Raw genomic sequence first — 19,959 nt, 5'->3', positions numbered from 1 at the left:
TCTCAGACTAGGCAGCGCTGTCTGGCGTGTCTCGCGCGCTTTTACGCAACTGCGCCGGGTTTGTCTCGCAATTTGCGTGAGTTATTGTCACTGAACTCTATAAGTTATTGTAAAGAAGTATAATTTTGTGGGGTAATTAGTTAAATGTTTATGTGCAATTTTTCTCGTTTTTTCATACTCAACAATATGATTTTTGTTTAAAGGCTGAGATACTGAGATGCATTCGACTTCGACCATCTTCGTTCAAGGAATCTCAATCTGAGGTGGGATTGTTCATGTCTTTTTTTGTAACAAGCTCAGGTAATGGTAATACTTAACATAAACCATGTGTTTCAGTTTGTCTTAACTTCTCCCCTTCTTGATTATACCTTCACTTCTACCTAGGCTAAGAAAGTGATATCCAAGGGTAGCTGCTTTCACATTAGTAGCCTTCTGGTGGGTTCAGATTGTTTTCTTGCATTTAGTTATGATATGTTCTCGGATTTCCCTTGTTAAAATTAGGCAAATGTGAATATTAATATTTATATAGGTATGCATCATTATACTTGAGCAATGGCAATGTAGGCTACCTGCCTATTAAGTAGATACAAGATTGCATGGGGATTCATTAAGCAGGCGTCTCACGAGATGCCAGATCTGAAACATAATCTAACCTGACCTAATCTTACCTACTAGCCTACAACCTACAAGCCTAACACCTACAACCTACAACCTACATTGCTATCGTAGACAGATCTGGCATCTCGTGAGGTGCGTGCTTAATGATTACCATTGTATGTTGGTCATGTGCAGGTGTTTCACTTTGATATGTGCTGCATTTCAACAATCTCTGCCCATTATGCTAAAAAGAAACTGATATAATGCAGTAGCTTCATTAGAAATTTGGAACCATAGCTAAGTTCCAACTTTGTTCTGCGACCTTTTCGAAATTTTAGTCTGCGAACTTAGATCCCCAAACCACTTTTCTGACACTGCACGACCCAAGGTGACCTTATTTGACCCCTGTGACCTCAAATGACCCTTACGACCTCAAATTAACCACTTTAACACTCTTTTGCGCATATCTAGACTTCTAGAAGTCACTCTAACGTGAAACCTTCACTTTTCGAACTGGCGAATTTTGCGCAAACCAAATCTCCGCGACGCAAAGCGAGCGGCGAAGCCGCTTGTTAATATACTATTTGAGTAGGATTGCGGTTTTTTTAAGTGGTCAGTTTTTGCAGCGAGCTTTTTCTCTTGGGGCTTGCGAGATAGGACGTGACAGACGCATTCACTTAGCATTAGCGTTACAGACGCCTTAATTCACGCGCTGTAGTGAGCGAGGGTACCCCCAGTTTGAAGATTCGGCTGTAGAATCTGTAGTTTTAAATACGTATAGTTTGACGTAGATCTGGGAAAAGTGAAACACGGCCGATTGACGTGCAGTTAATGAGCGTGGGGTCCTCCGTTTTAAAGATTCTGATCAGCGCCGATGGAAATAATTCACCGTGCGTATCTCGACTTATTCACGACCGATTCACACCGGACAAACACCGATCGATACCAAATCTGGGGGGACTGGGGACTGGGGGGGGGGGTCGGGAGTAGAGTGGCAAGTTTTCCTACCCGGCGAACGCGGTACCAAGCAAGTACCAAGTACCTTTGCAAGTACCAAGCCAGTACCAAGTACTTTTTTGCATGTTCCAGATATCAAGCAAGTACCAAGTACTTTTGCCAATACCAAGCAAGTACCAAGTACTTTTGCAAGTACCAAGTACTTTTGCAAGTCGAACAGGTTTTTTGCGATTATCTTAGCTTCTAGAAAGCCGATCGACACGGGACAAACACCATTCGATCCCAAATTTCATGCCTCATCATTTTTTAACCTTTTGCGCCGCGAAGCAAGCCAGGATCCCCTAGTTAATATACTATTTGAGTAGGATTGCGGGTTTTTTGAAGCGGTCAGTTTTTGCAGCGAGGTTTTTCTCTTGGGGCTTGCGAGATAGGACGTGACAGACGCATTCACTTAGCATTAGCGTTACAGACGCCTTAATTCACGCGCTGTAATGAGCGAGGGTACCCCCAGTTTGAAGATTCGGCTGTAGAATCTGTAGTTTTAAATACGTATAGTTTGACGTAGATCTGGGAAAAGTGAAACACGGCCGATTGACGTGCAGTTAATGAGCGTGGGGTCCTCCGTTTTAAAGATTCTGATCAGCGCCGATGGAAATAATTCACCGTGCGTATCTCGACTTATTCACGACCGATTCACACCGGACAAACACCGATCGATACCAAATCTGGGGGGGGACTGGGAACTGGGGGGGGGGGGGGTCGGGAGTAGAGTGGCAAGTTTTCCTACCCGGCGAACCCGGTACCAAGCAAGTACCAAGTACCTTTGCAAGTACCAAGCCAGTACCAAGTACTTTTTGCATGTTCCTGATACCAAGCAAGTACCAAGTACTTTTGCCAATACCAAACAAGTACCAAGTACTTTGCAAGTACCAAGCCAGTACCAAGTACTTTTGCAAGTCGAACAGGTTTTTTGCGATTATCTTAGCTTCTAGAAAGCCGATCGACACGGGACAAACACCATTCGATCCCAAATTTCATGCCTCATCATTTTATAACCTTTTGCGCCGCGAAGCAAGCCAGGATCCCCTAGTTAATATACTATTTGAGTAGGATTGCGGGTTTTTTGAAGTGCTCAGTTTTTGCAGCGAGGTTTTTCTCTTGGGGCTTGCGAGATAGGACGTGACAGACGCATTCACTTAGCATTAGCGTTACAGACGCCTTAATTCACGCGCTGTAATGAGCGAGGGTACCCCCAGTTTGAAGATTTGGCTGTAGAATCCGTAGTTTTAAATACGTATAGTTTGACGTAGATCTGGGAAAAGTGAAACACGGCCGATTGACGTGCAGTTAATGAGCGTGGGGTCCTCCGTTTTAAAGATTCTGATCAGCGCCGATGGAAATAATTCACCGTGCGAATCTCGACTTATTCACGACCGATTCACACCGGACAAACACCGATCGATACCAAATCTGGGGGGGGACTGGGAACTGGGGGGGGTCGGGAGTAGAGTGGCAAGTTTTCCTACCCGGCGAACCCGGTACCAAGCAAGTACCAAGTACCTTTGCAAGTACCAAGCCAGTACCAAGTACTTTTTGCATGTTCCAGATACCAAGCAAGTACCAAGTACTTTTGCCAATACCAAGCAAGTACCAAGTACTTTTGCAAGTACCAAGCCAGTACCAAGTACTTTTGCAAGTCGAACAGGTTTTTTGCGATTATCTTAGCTTCTAGAAAGCCGATCGACACGGGACAAACACCATTCGATCCCAAATTTCATGCCTCATCATTTTATAACCTTTTGCGCCGCGAAGCAAGCCAGGATCCCCTAGTTAATATACTATTTGAGTAGGATTGCGGGTTTTTTGAAGTGCTCAGTTTTTGCAGCGAGGTTTTTCTCTTGGGGCTTGCGAGATAGGACGTGACAGACGCATTCACTTAGCATTAGCGTTACAGACGCCTTAATTCACGCGCTGTAATGAGCGAGGGTACCCCCAGTTTGAAGATTCGGCTGTAGAATCTGTAGTTTTAAATACGTAAAGTTTGACGTAGATCTGGGAAAAGTGAAACACGGCCGATTGACGTGCAGTTAATGAGCGTGGGGGTCCTCCGTTTTAAAGATTCTGATCAGCGCCGATGGAAATAATTCACCGTGCGTATCTCGACTTATTCACGACCGATTCACACCGGACAAACACCGATCGATACCAAATCTGGGGGGGGGACTGGGGACTGGGGGGGGGGTCGGGAGTAGAGTGGCAACTTTTCCTACCCGGCGAACCCGGTACCAAGCAAGTACCAAGTACCTTTGCAAGTACCAAGCCAGTACCAAGTACTTTTTTTGCATGTTCCAGATATCAAGCAAGTACCAAGTACTTTTGCCAATACCAAGCAAGTACCAAGTACTTTTGCAAGTACCAAGCAAGTACCAAGTACTTTTGCAAGTCGAACAGGTTTTTTGCGATTATCTTAGCTTCTAGAAAGCCGATCGACACGGACAAACACCATTCGATCCCAAATTTCATGCCTCATCATTTTATAACCTTTTGCGCCGCGAAGCAAGCCAGGATCCCCTAGTCTATATTACTATTTGAGGAGGGTGCGTCTGTCCGTTACCGAGGTCCCGACTTGGTGGTGCTTTGCGTGGACTACAGGCCAGACCGTTGCACCTAGCCCGGTGAAATTTGCACAACTTATAGATCAAGGATGCGCGACGTGCCTTTGAGGGGTCTCAGCTCGATGGGATTGGTAGGGAGCGCGTGGCACGTGCTCAAAAAGTGCAAATTCGCGTCATAGACTTTACATGTATAAATCGGCGTGCGAAATCGGGCGAAAACGGCTAATTTTGGCCGACACGGGTCCAGTTCACGTGCAATATCTTGGTGACCAGGGGTCCGACCGGCACGGGGAAAACAGCATCGTGTACAGAATTGAACGGGCTATTGAATGGTGTGCAATGCAGAGGATAGCACGCGCCACGTGCACCGGAGAGGGCACTTTTATTTGAAAAATTGCGGTTTTTGAGGGATTTTTGAATTAATTTTATTTTTAGGTGACCGTTAAATGGAGCGAGTTGAATCAACGCCTATTTGCAAGAGAAAGGTACCGCCTCTCATTTAAAAATTGTGAAAAGCTGATTGATCCAAATCAAGGTGGTGCAAATCACAGGAGAAAATGGTGTTTGTCAATTTTGTGCCACTTTATTAATCACACGGGGTTTGCTGCATAACCTGATACCTTTGGCAATTGAATATGGTACCATTGGATAGAGCATTCAATTCTGTCCAATATTCACTCTTCATTTTTGCATGATTAGCAACAGTATCCTTAAAAATGTAAATGTTCCAAACCATTACATTGTCATTTTTAGCGAAATTCATCGATGGCCCTCAAAAGACTTCACGCCAGTTTTCGAATCATTCTAAAGTAGAACGCATGATAATACGACACGGGCACCTCGATGCGATGTATCTTTTGTTTTCTTACAAAATGCTTGGCCGTCAAAAAGCAATCGAACGAAATGGATATCTACAAATCGACACAGACCAACCCAATACCCACGGGTCAAAAAATCCCCCCTTCGCGTTGCGGAGCACGCGGGTAACCCTAGTGGCATTCTATTGCCGCCAAATTCATTACAACTATCATTGGGAAAATTGTTTCTGCAACATCCGGATATCTTGGTGGTCTTTGCTCTCTGCGGGCCAAAATGTTGACCTGAGGTCAATTATGGCATGCTAGCGAAACGGCTTTGAAAAAAAAACTATCGAATTGACATGTCAGCACCCCCTATTCTTTTCCATGTCAAGCTTGAAGCCAACCTCGGCAATGCTCTCCCTTACTCAATAACTTGCTGTCTTTAAATGTGTAAGATCTATGCGTATACAAACTACCTCTGTAATGCTTTCAGCATGGCACTTCAGTCGCAGGCTTGATATGGAGGACATTAACCGGCCACTATCGTATATATGACATCACTGGCTGAGTGATCTGCGCGGCGGGGGACCCCGGGACGACACCTGGCGCCGACACTGTTTGAGATGACACCGCCGGAGCAGCTATCAGCTCGGTGATAGCGTCAGAGAGCAGGTTTGCTGGCCGACCGGAGGTCGAGGGCACGACATTCACCGGGCGGAAGGGACACCGAGAGACGTCTCCACCGGGCCAACCGCTAACCCCAACCGGCTGACCAGTCAAACTAAGGTAAGAACGATCACGTTTGAAACTGGGACGGGACCGCACGCTGAGCGCGTTATATATGAATATGCTTAGCGATGCAAGCTACGAAGGCTACAATTTTGGAGAAGTGCTGAAATAATTGTCTTTTGCCTGGCCTGGTTAAGTACTAATAGGGAAAATAAATATGTCTGTGCGATTATATTAACCCTCGCGGGCCCGGGGGGGCGTTTTTTCGCCCCCCCCTGGCGAATATTTGCGATAGCTCCCTAACGCCTAGGGATAGGAAAGCGAAACTTTCAGTACCTTTTCTCCCATCAATTTGACATCTTCTAAAGTAAAAATTTGGACCTAGCCCCCGTGATGACGTCATAAGGTCGATTTTCTAGATCCCTGCACGGCAAACTTCGGCGTCACAGACGCGAATTTCAAATAGCTGCTAAAAATAGAGTTTTAGAGATAAAGACAAATTACGAGCACGGTTGTGTAGCGTTTGACCTAGAAAAAAATAGAAAAATAGTTTGGATGACCTGAGGTCAGAGGTCAGGTCAACGACCCCGAAATGTGGTTTTAGTTTTTCGCAAATAACTTCGACAAAAATGGTCCTAGAGCTACAGCAGTGGTACCATCGCATTTGCCTTGTCAAGCCGCGTCGAATGATATATATTTTGTTAGGAAAAGTTCAACTTTTATGTTGACCTCATGTGACCTCGAATGACCTTTGGTTGACCTTGACACATGAAAGGTCGTTTATGATGAATTTGTACCCGCTGGTCACGAATCTGGCATCTATTTTCCTCTAAGTCTTCATTTAGAGCTTCCGGATGGCAGAATTGTCTTATTTATTATTACTAGCTTCAATCAGTGAAATAGCCTGTAGCAAGGATACTCTTCTGTGACCTTGACCTTTGAGCAGCCTTGTATCGTAAGATGAACCACAAATAGGGAACTGATAAGCCTCAAAACATTTCAATACATTTTGGAAGTTAGCACGCAGGATGTACGAAAAAGTGCAAAGTTTGAGGTCAGTTTTGGGCGTGACCTTGACCTTGACCTTTGATTTTCGGCACATTTTCGGAATCCTCAGATTCTCTTCTTTCGTTTGACACCCAATTTTGCCGGGTTGATGCATCCTGCCGTCCTCTAGAAGGCTTACTTTGAGAACACTACACATGTGCCGGTTTTTGCCTTTGACCTTGACCTCTGATCTTGAAAATTGACCTGAGGCAAAAAATTTAGGTGCCATAGAATCGTCTGGTAAGGACCTTTCGTTTGGTATCGCTTTTGTTTCCGTAGCTCCCTTATTTACGGAGTTAGACAGGGGGGGGGGCGAAAAACGCCCCCCCCGGGCTGCGGTGGTTGGGATTACCCCCCCCCCCCCCCGGGCGCGGGCGGGTTAACCCTATTCCTGGCGGGGGGCCTTTAAGGCCCCCCCTTCAGGTTTTTCTTGTGCCATTGCCAAGCGCCGCAAGACTGAAAGCTCATACTCGGTGACTTTTTCTAACATTCATTGCGCACATTTTGACAAAAAAAAAGTTGCCGGGTCAGGTCAGGTCAGGTCACCAGAGGCGGTTTGGTGACCCCACCTCAGAAAAGTTTGCAATCACGCCAGAGCTAGAGTTTTTGACCGATCAATTTCTTCTCTTCAGGTTTTATTTAGGGTACCAGTATGTGCAATTTGTATATCTCAGAATTTTCATATCTGTGACCTGACCTGAGGTCAGGCCAGACTCGTGACCTTTACATTGCAAGCCTATGGGAAAATATTGAAACGCCTCCTGCTTCGTGTAAACGAGTCAAAACCACCCAATTCTTTCAGTATTTGGAAGATTATCTCATCGGTGATGATCCTGGTGCCGCTAATTGACAGGGGCGCCGGCAAATGTCATCTGAGGTCATGTGACGTCATAACTCGTTTTTCTGTCAACAAATCACGACATGATGGTGCTAAAGACTTGTAAGTGGTACTAAACTCCTCGCCTGGTCAAGGCGCGTCGTTTGGTATGCAGCATGACCATACCCCACAACCTCATTGATGAATGACCTGACCTTGACCTCAGGTCAAATTTCAAATTGACCTGTGAAGGTCATCACATACTTATTTCGCATCGCCTTGGCGAGAGCAACAAAAAATGTATTGGTTTTATGTCTCTATGTTTCTTAGTTTAAAAGTTATATAGGTAACTAATTCCAAAACATTTTATCGTTGATGACCTCTGGTGACCTCAATATTGACCTGACCTGAAAATGTTTTATGTAAAGGTTGTAGATCTTTAAACGACCTATCAAACGCCGTTTGCCGTTTGTCGCTGCGATGTGTAGTTTTTGATATCTGAAGGGGGGCCGATCGGCCCCCCCCGCCAGTTTCTTGTCCCGGCGGAGCCCGCCAGGAATAGGGTTAAAAGACGCATGTGAAACATCCTTTTAACTCAATTTTATATTGCGAACATAAGAAAATGAGCTCACCTATCACTAACTTTTCGATAATAAACGGCCTTGATCTAAAATAATTACGTGGGGTGTATTGTCTAACTCTACTTCATTGAAACCAGTATAACGCCTTTTGGGGCGACTAACGGAGCGAGCGAGAGTGTGGGCCTTGCACGTGCGAAATTGCGAGGGGGTGCCTCCAACTGACTTGTGCACGGCACTCTACTAACCGGTCTCTAGCGATGTGCCAAATTTGAGCACAATCGGCCCAGACGCTCTCAAGATCTGGAAGCGACACCCTGCACGTGCGCACGTGCAAAATGGGTCCCGACTGACTTGTGCACGGCACCCTACTAACCGGTCCCTAACTGTGTACCAAATTTGAGCGCAATCGGTCGAGCCGTTCTCGAGATCTGGAAACGACCCCTGCACGTGCGCACGTGCAGCAGCACCCCAACTCTGGCACATGGATATGCAGTGCCTAGTGGGTGCCTACCTACATGCCAACTTTCAGCGCAATCAGCCAAGTAGTTACCGAGATATTGCAACAATTACAAAACTGACACCTCTTCGTTTTGCACGTGGCACGTGCATAAGGGGTCACCCACATGCATCGAGAATAGTCCAATACTTGGTAGAAGGAATGAAGCTACCCTACAAAAATTACCGCATGTAAATCGGTCAAGTGGTTGCTGAGATATAAGCCTCGCAAAAGCGTCCGCATGGCCGGCCGGCCGGCCGGCCGGCCGCTCAATACTCAGAAATATCCGTTAATCTAAGGAAAGACTACGCTCGCTTCGCTCGCTCCGTAATAAAGTTGATCATAAAACGTTTTATTATTTTATTACCTACACAATTACAATAAAAGCAATTTTAAAAGACTCGCATGAGACATAAAACCTATCTACTTATCCTTTCCAAATATTTTTTTGATATTTGTTTTTGTATTTGAATGCTTAATATCGATATATATTATATCATCATTCGTGGAAATGGCAAAAGACTTGCCCCCGGCCTTTTAACGTGATGTTTCCTTTTCAGGTTACCTCAGATGGAAACAAATTAATTAGGCGCTGTCAGTCGAGCACACCTAGCCACCATTCATTGGACAGATCAGCACTGAGATACCTAGGCGTGGCAGAAGCGTCAGTAGCACACCGCGAAGATCGGCCGGCTCCGGGCAGCCACAAGGACAAGACGGAACACGATGGCAGCCAGAGCCGCTACCGTTGCTGCATACCTCATTCCCACAGCCATACAAATCGCAGGAGATTGGTATGGTGCTAGACGCAGAGCCGAGGATATGCAACATGAATTAGAAAGAGAGAGAACAGCACGAGAAGCCTCTGAAAGGAGAATTCAAGAAATACAAGAAGCGCAGGAACAGCGAGAAGAGGAGATGCAACATGAATTAGAAAGAGAGAGAACTGCACGAGAAGCCTCTGAAAGGAGAATTCAAGAAATTCAAGAAGCGCAGGAACAACGAGAAGAGGAGATGCGACATGAGTTGGAAAGAGAGAGAACAGCACGAGAAGCCTCTGAAAGGAGAATTCAAGACATACAAGAAGCGCAGGAACAACGAGAAGAGGAGATGCGACATGAATTAGAAAGAGAGAGAACAGCACGAGAAGACTCTGAAAGGAGAATTCAAGAAATACTAGAAGGGCAGGAACATCGAGAAGAGGAGATGCAACATGAATTAGAAAGAGAGAGAACAGCACGAGAAGACTCTGAAAGGAGAATTAAAGAAATACAAGAAGCGCAGGAACAACGAGAAGAGGAGATGCAACATGAATTAGAACGAGAGAGAACAGCACGAGAAGACTCTGAAAGTAGAATTCAAGAAATGCAAGAAATGGTAACAAGAATGGCCAGAGCCAATGAGAAGGCACGTCAAACATCCCAAGAGGCTATGAATAGGATGCAAGAAGAATTTGAAAGGGCACTTCAAGCCCAGAGAGAAGAGATCCAAAGGAATCAGACTCAATTGCTGAACCAAGTAAAAGAAGACACTAACAGGGTGACGGCGGGAACAGACGCAGGGGGTACAGCAGGGGCGGTCGGTGGGGATACAAGAGGGGCAGTCAGCAGTCAGACAATGCCGGTCACCAGTCACACAGGATCAGCCAGCAGTCAGACAGGGGCGGTCAGTAGTCAGACAGGGGCGGTCGGCAGTCAGACGGGGGCGGTCAGTAGTCAGACAGGGGCGGTCAGTAGTCAGACAGGGGCGGCCAGCAGTCAGACAGGGGCGGTCGGCAGTCAGACAGGGTCGGCCAGCAGTCACACAGCGGCTGTCAGTAGTCAGACAGGGGCGGTCAGTAGTCAGACAGGGGCAGTCAGAAGTCAGACGGTGGCAGTCAGCGGTCAGACAGGGTCGGCCAGCGGGGTTCAGACCCCACCCTCCAACGAAGCAGCGCCGACCGCTGGAGAACCGGTGGCGACTCGTGAGCCGGCCCCTGCGGAGTCCGTTCGGCAGGCCGCCGCCCCCCTGCCGGCGCTCTGTCAACAGTACTGGGCCGGCTGCAAGAAGGAGGCATGCGGCCAGGTGCACCTCTGCAAACTGTTCCTGGCCGGAATCTGCAAGTTTGGAGACATGTGCCGCAACGAGCACTCACTCCAGTCCGAACATAACAAGGTAAGTTGGTGAACATTGAATGCCTGTACTGTCAATATCGTCCTGCTTTAATATGAATAGAATGGGTAAACTGCACAATGTAGACGGAAGTGTGCGATGGTTTTAACTAGATGGGGTCTCAGGTATTGAAACGTTGAGTTGAGCATTGTTGATAAGATTATCAGGAGTATGAAAAATAACCTCTTGCTCATATCTGAAGGAATTAAAAAATTAAAGACCAATATATATTCGGGCGTGGCCCTTCCTCAGTGGTACAGTGTTACAATGGAACAAGAGAGACGTATGTGACATACGTCTCTCTTGTTCCATTGTAACACTGTACCACTGAGGAAGGGCCACGCCCGAATATATATTGGTCTTTAATTTTTTAATTCCTTCAGATATGAGCAAGAGGTTATTTTTCATACTCCTGATAATCTAGATGGGGTCAGTCATTTTGTGCCCGTACCGGTGTATGTGCAGGGCACAAGTATGTTTCCCTGGCTCAAGTTAGGGGCATTGTGATAGCTCTCTCGTCCCTAAATGATACGTTATCCTGTTTCTAGGGACAGGTACTTACTACTTAGTACTACATATAGTCTGTTAAGCAATGACTTTGTTGAGATCCTTGCTGCATTTTAAACCTCCCAATCAATGATGACTAGCATAGCTAACATGAACATAAAATGAACACGTTTCAGGTTGTGTGCACTGAAGAGATATCCCGGAGCGAGGAGCAGCTTATCGCGGAGCTGCGACGGCGTTTTGCGGAGGAGGGCTTTGCTGACCAGAAGTTCTATCGCTCCCATATCGAGATATGCCCCAATCAGGCCGAATCCTGTCGAATTCATGACTGCATCCGAGTGCACATCTGTCGGTGAGTAACTTACGGTTGCGCAGTTATTGCCTTTGTAACGTGAAACCTCATCAAATATTTTTTCTGCAACTTAAAACTGAGATATGACTTGAGTGTCATGATTAAAAAACTTTTCCTCAGGACTATATGTAATTAATGTTTATGTTTTTTCGGAGTTGTTCAAGAGGATAAGTACAAATATTACATTTATTCAGATATTTCGGTACTCGTTGTGGTACCTTCATCGGTGAAATGGCGCACAAAGTTTCGGTTCGTAGTTCGACAATCACATACAATACAAAACACGCGACAACGTCATCTAAAAACCTACACTTTAAATATGCCTGAGAAGACCTAATTACCTAAACCTAATTTAGCACCAAGCATGTTACAGGCAATCTACCAACTGTTGGTGACTTCTTTTTTTATAATAAAACTACAACTGTTGGGGACAAACTTGTAATGTAAGGTTCACAATGGGCGTAATTGTAGGACAAAATATACGAAAAAACGATATGAGAAAAGATGGCGGCCGCTGGGTAAATACTAGAGGTTCTATAAGCTAGCGGTTTGAAGACGACGATACTATGTATGCTGTGGGTCTAGGTTAAGAGAATGTCCCATATGGGGCTCAAACGGACGCCGCCCTCGTCAAGGTTCATAGTGGCCTGTGGCGTTAGCTTGACCTCTATGGCTTCTCGGACCTTGCGCCTCTTCCAGTGACCTTCAGTGGCTAGCGTCTTGGCGGTGAGTGGGTTCAAGTCACCCCTGCAGGTGCTGAAGTGTCTTGCTGTAGCAGACTTGTCCAGCCGTGCGTGCTTGATGTCCGCGACATGTTCTTTGAGTCGGACATCCTTTGGCCTTCCCGATTCGCCGATGTAGACTGAGCCACAGGAACAGGATATCTGGTAGACTACTCCTTTTTTCTTTTCGGGTTTGGGGGCGTCTTTGGCTTTGACTAGGCGGCTTCTTAGGCGGTTCGATGAGTGTGCCACTTGGATTCCAATGGGACGGAGGACTTTAGCTAGTTTTTCACTAACGCCCCTCACGTATGGTAGCTTGACGAATGTTTTTTCTTGCGCGTTATCTTCAGCTTGCTGCCCGATCTGTTTTCTTTTCTTCATCGATTTTTCGATGAAACTTTTTGGGTAGCCATTACTTTGTAGAAGGTCACAGAGGTGCGCCCTCTCTTCGTGCCGGCTTGATGGCTCACTGCAGATGACCTGGGCTCTCGTGTCCAAACATCTTACAATGCCAGCTTTTATGCACGCCGGATGATTGGAGTCGTACTTCAGGTACAGATTAGATGCTGTTGGCTTCGAATACACTGATGTTTTCAGCCTTGCCCTGTCGCGACGAACGAGGACGTCAAGGAACGGGAGCTGCTGGTCTTGTTCCCTCTCTACTGTGAACTGAATGGCTGGGCTGAAGCTGTTCAGCTCCCTGTGAAATTGTTCAAGTGCCTCATTCCCATGTTTCCACAGAATGAATGTGTCGTCGACATACCTTCTCCAGATGACTGGCTGACTGGATGCTGTGCCTAATACCGATTCCTCAAGGTGCTCCATGTAGGCATTAGCGAGGACTACGGACAGGCATTAGCGAGGACTACGGACAGGCTACGGACAGGCTCAGATATGCTTCCGGAGTGGAAGCATATCTGAAGGACTAGCAAAACGACTGAAGCCTAGTCACTCTTCACCACCCAGGCTCTACGGTGTACCAAAAATCCATAAAGATGGTGTGCCTCTGAGACCAATCACCAGTATGATAGGGTCACCGGCGTATGATTTGGCAGCTCATCTCACCAAGATCATAAGCCCAGTGCTTGGGAAAACAGAGTACACCGTGCCGAACTCGAAGTCATTTGTAGAGGAGATTAGAAATCTTACCTTAGACGGAACAGAAGAAATGATCAGTTTCGATGTAGTCTCATTGTTCACCAAGGTGCCGGTGGATGATGCAGTCAACGTGATTTGTTCGAAACTAACAGCAGATGACAGCCTGCAAGACCGAACCGGACTGAGCGTAGAACAAATCCGAAGGCTAATGCTGGCGTGCCTGAACTGCCGCTACTTCCAATGCCAGGGGTCATTCTACGAACAGACCGAAGGTGCACCGATGGGTCTGAGCCTGTCCGTAGTCCTCGCTAATGCCTACATGGAGCACCTTGAGGAGTCGGTATTAGGCACAGCATCCAGTCAGCCAGTCATCTGGAGAAGGTATGTCGACGACACATTCATTCTGTGGAAACATGGGAATGAGGCACTTGAACAATTTCACAAGGAGCTGAACAGCTTCAGCCCAGCCATTCAGTTCACAGTAGAGAGGGAACAAGACCAGCAGCTCCCGTTCCTTGACGTCCTCGTTCGTCGCGACAGGGCAAGGCTGAAAACATCAGTGTATTCGAAGCCAACAGCATCTAATCTGTACCTGAAGTACGACTCCAATCATCCGGCGTGCATAAAAGCTGGCATTGTAAGATGTTTGGACACGAGAGCCCAGGTCATCTGCAGTGAGCCATCAAGCCGGCACGAAGAGAGGGCGCACCTCTGTGACCTTCTACAAAGTAATGGCTACCCAAAAAGTTTCATCGAAAAATCGATGAAGAAAAGAAAACAGATCGGGCAGCAAGCTGAAGATAACGCGCAAGAAAAAACATTCGTCAAGCTACCATACGTGAGGGGCGTTAGTGAAAAACTAGCTAAAGTCCTCCGTCCCATTGGAATCCAAGTGGCACACTCATCGAACCGCCTAAGAAGCCGCCTAGTCAAAGCCAAAGACGCCCCCAAACCCGAAAAGAAAAAAGGAGTAGTCTACCAGATATCCTGTTCCTGTGGCTCAGTCTACATCGGCGAATCGGGAAGGCCAAAGGATGTCCGACTCAAAGAACATGTCGCGGACATCAAGCACGCACGGCTGGACAAGTCTGCTACAGCAAGACACTTCAGCACCTGCAGGGGTGACTTGAACCCACTCACCGCCAAGACGCTAGCCACTGAAGGTCACTGGAAGAGGCGCAAGGTCCGAGAAGCCATAGAGGTCAAGCTAACGCCACAGGCCACTATGAACCTTGACGAGGGCGGCGTCCGTTTGAGCCCCATATGGGACATTCTCTTAACCTAGACCCACAGCATACATAGTATCGTCGTCTTCAAACCGCTAGCTTATAGAACCTCTAGTATTTACCCAGCGGCCGCCATCTTTTCTCATATCGTTTTTTCGTATATTTTGTCCTACAATTACGCCCATTGTGAACCTTACATTACAAGTTTGTCCCCAACAGTTGTAGTTTTATTATAAAAAAAAGAAGTCACCAACAGTTGGTAGATTGCCTGTAACATGCTTGGTGCTAAATTAGGTTTAGGTAATTAGGTCTTCTCAGGCATATTTAAAGTGTAGGTTTTTAGATGACGTTGTCGCGTGTTTTGTATTGTATGTGATTGTCGAACTACGAACCGAAACTTTGTGCGCCATTTCACCGATGAAGGTACCACAACGAGTACCGAAATATCTGAATAAATGTAATATTTGTACTTATCCTCTTGAACAACTCCGAAAAAACATAAACATTAATAACTTAAAACTTACATAAATCGTGTGAGTTTTCGTCGGGCTAGATACATGTAAATCGTAAGGTTGCATACGAATATACATAAATATAGGGGAGAGTGGGGCACATTCGTGCAAAAAATGGATAAACCCATATATCTGTTCTTTGGTTAGTGCAATGGCAAAATTGTTGATTGTAGTATGGAAAGGAACTATTGCAGATAGTTTTCCTCTTTAAAAGTTATCCTATAAAATTATTGCTTCCATTAGAAAAAATGACTTTTATTAACTCTGAACATTTGCACGAAACTGCCCCACCTATGGGGCACATTCGTTCAAGAGATGGGGCACTTCCGTTCACCCGGCAAAATTCGAGAAATTACCGGGCATTACCAGAAATTTACCAAAGGAAATTGGCAGGGGGTCATTTCACTTGATTCCTTTCGACAAGAATGCATTGCACAACAAATGTAGAAAGAATGGGCTGGCCAACAAGAATGTGCCAACTGCCGGCCTCCGTGACCTCGCCAAGTTCGCGTGAATTGCTCGTCACGACGTCGCAAGCAGTCGAGACTGAGTCAGGCGAGCGTCATTAGAGAAACCTACTACAGATAAAGTCATAAATCGCAAAAACTAAAAAAATATGCACGAATGTGCCCCCAGGCAGTGCGTACACGAACCTGCCCCACAACGATATTAGTAATATATTTCAAAATTTCTTTTTGAAAAAATGACACTTTTTCAACAAACAAGTTTGCAGCAGTTCCGTGAATAGAGTGGGCTTCTTCACCCCCAATTTTGAAAAGCTGAACCACATTTCCGAGTCAGGATCACGAAAATGGATGATATGAGAAAAGTTTGGAAAGCTCACGAATATTACAAATTTGCGTTTTTATCAAGCATGACAGCAGGTACAGTGTTGTCTTCTACGGTGAACGAAGGGCGGCAATGATAGACATATTTCCATAATTTACCTTGAGCTCGTGCAGTCACTCGTGTTCCCATAAACTGCTGAAAACGAATGTGCCCCATGCACGAATGTGCCCCACTCTCCCCTACCTACAGGCTACAAGCATGTAAGCAGCTCAGTATCTTAGCCCGTCTTTCATACTTTTTCTTGATTATTTTGAAATGGAAAAATGATCTCTGAGATTTTGTTCGGGTCCCGAACCACGTAAAGGCGAGCTTTTTACGAAATAACATAACATCATTAGAGCAGATCAGCCATTAACCCGCGCACCGAGGAGGGTCGGTGCCAGCTTAGATACAACTTAGAGGGGGCGGTTGACTCCCCCCCCCCCGAGATCGCGAGAACGAAGCAAGATAGGGACAAGTGGTAATGGGCATGGGTTACATACGCACGGACACGGTCTACAATTTTTACAAATGCATTTTCAGGTCAGGTCAAAGATGACGTCACAGGAATCACAAAAGTCAAAATGGTGACGCTAGATATGAGGAAAGTTTTTCTCAAATAACTTTCGAAGTAGTGAAGCTAAGAACACACTAATGTCACCATCGTGATCCTCTTGTCAATCCGCATCGAATCATATATAAGTTAACCTCGAAAGGTCAAGGTCAAAGGTTGACCATAGGTACGTGACCTCAAGGTCATCATGCATATCATTCGATGCGCCTTGACGAGTTGAACACAATGAGACCATCCGCGCGACTGTATCTTGTTCCTAAGGAGTTATTACCAAAAAACCCATTGGTGACCTTTGATGACGTCACATGACCTTACAGTTGCCCAATAGTACAGCAGGCCTTAAGATAATCAAGGTTGATCATATCTCAAGTCATTTATGATAGGTAGGTAGGGGAAGCCGGGGGAAGCCCGGGCGCGGGGGAAGCCCGGCCACCCCGTTTCCGGCTAAATTATTCACAATAAAATGCTCAACTGTTTGTCCTTTCAGCGTGGCAGCTAAGGTAACGACAGCAAAAAAGTTAAGGCTGACAAAAATTGCATATTGTTAAAGTTATAGCGCAAAAATGATATTTTAATGGTTTTTAGCTAAAAAGTGAGATATCTTGCACTGTTAATGTTATACTATACAGTACTAATATTTATACGAATGTTATGTAAGGACAGTTTAAGTGTTTGTAGTGAGGGGTGACGAGGCAGGCTGGCTTAAGTATGACATTTTTTCGAATATCGCTGTTCTAAAATAAAAATTAGCACATTGGGGTAACCCCGGGCGAGTGGCCAAGCTTACCCCCAACCGAGAGCAATGCCACTAAACCACTGTTTTCCATGAGATAATAGGTACTGAGCAGGTTTGGTTTACACCTAGATCAAAGATAAATTTCGAAAATAAACATGTTATCAGAGACAAAGCCAGTCATGTCACTTAAGGTCAACTAGGGTCAAACTACGTTTTTGCAGATAACGCGACAGACAATGAAGCTAGAGCTTCAAAATGGAGTCGTTGTGTTCTTCTTCATCAGCCGAGTCGAATGACATGCAATATGATGCATTAAGGTAAAAAGAAAAATAAATTTTAAGGAATTTTAAAATACACATTTTTTGTCAATTTTGCATCACGATTTTCATCGACCTGTATTGTATATGTAGTAGACGCTAGCTAAAATGCCAGTGGTGACATAAACTCTAAGATGTCCAGAGCTAATCAGTACCTTAATATTTCACTTTCCGTTAATATTTGGAAAACACATAATGGTTTCATCAACTTGTTGTAAAGCGCTAGGGAGGTGGCCGGCGTTACCCCTATGCCGGGCTTACCCCAGAAAAATCAACACTTTTTTAAAACTCTATTTTCTCAACCTTATACTTATTCCACAAAACCGAATTTTTGGGAAAACACGGCCAATGAACTTAGGTAGCTAGCAGGATATCAACATTTTATACAGCATGTATGGTATGTAATAAAAATGAAAAAGAGCTTACTATGCCGGGCTTCCCCCGGCTTCCCCTATATTGGGCCATTCCGGCGCGTTTAAGTGAAAAAAACAGGGGATTGATTTTTCCCCCATTGACTTATAATGGGGAGGTAAAAAAATTGACCTGACCTTAGGTAATCGATATCAAAATTCCAAGATTAATAACAAATTGTAGCTACTAATAACCTCATGACATCCTGCGATATTCAAGTTGCAAAAAAGTGGTTTGAGGTTGGGTCATTCAAAGTGACCTGGTGACCTGACCTTGAAAGGTAGGAGGTTGAAAGTTGCTCCCATGTGTAAAATTGATGGGGAAATAGCCATCTCAAATTTCGCGGCGCTACCACGTCGCAGTTTTCCCGCTATTCACGAAAAACCTCCGGGGGGGGGGAGGGGCGGTTAACCAATCACCAAATGCAACCAATCATCAAATGCAGCCATCAGAAACCTGTCCAGTGTCTTCAAACGGTGCAGTCAGAATAATTTTGTCAGGGGTATTCTTCATCATTTTACAGCGAGTTTTTCGTTTGTTTCTTCAGAGACTATGTCACAGGAACCTGCTCGAGCCCGGAGAGCTGCCGATTCAGCCACGTGCTGCGGTCACCGCACAACAACAACGTTCTGGGACTCTACAAGGCAGTGGACATGAGCGACCGAGCCCTCCTGACCCTGCTGTATGCCAGGGTCACCCAGAGGGACGCCAAGAGCTCCAAGAAAGGGGGACCTGCCGTAAAGAAAGTCGGACCTGCCACAAAGAAGGATGGATAATATTAATAATATCAATATGTCAAAAAAGGCGCCTTCGCAGCCGAACGATGAATCCTCCGCTTTAAAAAGTTGAGCACTCATGGAAGACGGTCATACTGTCATTGGTGAGGCGTCTCGTACTCGTAAGCATCCATTCGAATTTCTAAGTCGAGCCCTAATTAATCCGTATCAGTCGAAGGGCCTCCGATCCGGCCGCCAGATTGTCTGCCCTGCCGTGTCCATCGCTGGGAAACAGGATCCGTCGTTAGTGTTGACCTTTGACCTGTAGGTGTATGTACACTGTACAGTGACTGGAGCATGTGAGTCGTGAGGTCAGCCCCGAGACCCCAGCAATCACCGAAACTGACAGAGATAAACTGATCGATAGTGCTGTGTGTAGCTGGGTTTAGATCAGCCTTATAGTATGTTTTCGAGAGACGATCTATGACAATGCATTATATAGTTGTGCCGTATGTACTCATCTATGGTGCTTTTACTGTGCAGTGATAACCATATCAAGTGTCACGTGTAAGTATGGAGTTAAATAATGCCAATAAATGAGTCCGCGCTGCCTGTCAAGTTTTTGAAAATGACTGAGCGCTTGCAATGAAATGATTTTGCTTATCGAAACTTTGCGGGGATAAAAGTCGACTGTGCATAGGTATGATATAAACCTTTTTCAGACGAACTATCTGGCGATTGTACCTAATTTAACCAAATCTGCACCTAATCTTTTTCATAACAAATATCTTCATACTATGAATTTATTTCAGTGTTTCAGTCAAAAATAATGTCTGATAATGTGAAAAATGAGACATATAGGTATCTGTGCAGCCCAAACTGATAACTTTTAAGGTGCACCTAATTTGACCAAAGCTGCACCAAATTTGCACCTAATCTGTACCAAATTTGTACAAGATGGCCGCCGTGAACGGCTAATACTTACTATCCAAAAGTCCAGGCTTAACCCGCGCGGGGCTGGGGGGGGTAAATTTTACCCCCCCTCGCGAATTTTTGCGATATCTCAAAAACGGCGGCGCGCAGCGCCGCCAAACTTTCAGTACCTTTTCTTACATCAATTTGACACGTTCCCTGAAAATTTGAGCGAAATCCGTCGGAAAATTTTTGAGA

General features: G+C 45.6%; 1 protein-coding gene across 1 annotated transcript; it reads left to right on the top strand.

The window, feature by feature from the left end:
- The first annotated feature begins 31 nt into the window (after window positions 1-31).
- LOC122374135 (stress response protein NST1-like) lies at window positions 32-19,401 on the top strand. Its single transcript, XM_043352720.1, has 5 exons — window positions 32-263; window positions 5,463-5,755; window positions 9,200-10,793; window positions 11,474-11,649; window positions 18,621-19,401. Exons 3-5 carry the CDS (start codon window positions 9,366-9,368, stop codon window positions 18,847-18,849), a joined length of 1,833 nt encoding a protein of 610 aa, XP_043208655.1. The 5' UTR covers window positions 32-263; window positions 5,463-5,755; window positions 9,200-9,365; the 3' UTR covers window positions 18,850-19,401.
- The last annotated feature ends 558 nt before the right edge of the window (window positions 19,402-19,959 follow it).

This window comes from Amphibalanus amphitrite, unplaced genomic scaffold (assembly GCF_019059575.1).
Source record: "Amphibalanus amphitrite isolate SeventyFive unplaced genomic scaffold, NRLGWU_Aamphi_draft 000039F_arrow, whole genome shotgun sequence".
NCBI classification, from domain to species: Eukaryota; Metazoa; Arthropoda; class Thecostraca; order Balanomorpha; family Balanidae; genus Amphibalanus; species Amphibalanus amphitrite.
The sequence above is the reverse complement of the archived record's forward strand: the minus strand, read 5'-3'. Positions and strand labels throughout refer to the sequence as shown.

Excerpts from the sequence above, each read along its gene's own strand:
- LOC122374135 (XM_043352720.1), top strand. The coding sequence starts at position 9,366 with ATGGCAGCCAGAGCCGCTACCGTTGCTGCATACCTCATTCCCACAGCC. Across the intron at positions 10,794-11,473 it reads TCCAGTCCGAACATAACAAG|GTTGTGTGCACTGAAGAGAT; the intron begins GTAAGTTGGTGA and ends AACACGTTTCAG. Across the intron at positions 11,650-18,620 it reads ATCCGAGTGCACATCTGTCG|AGACTATGTCACAGGAACCT; the intron begins GTGAGTAACTTA and ends TTGTTTCTTCAG.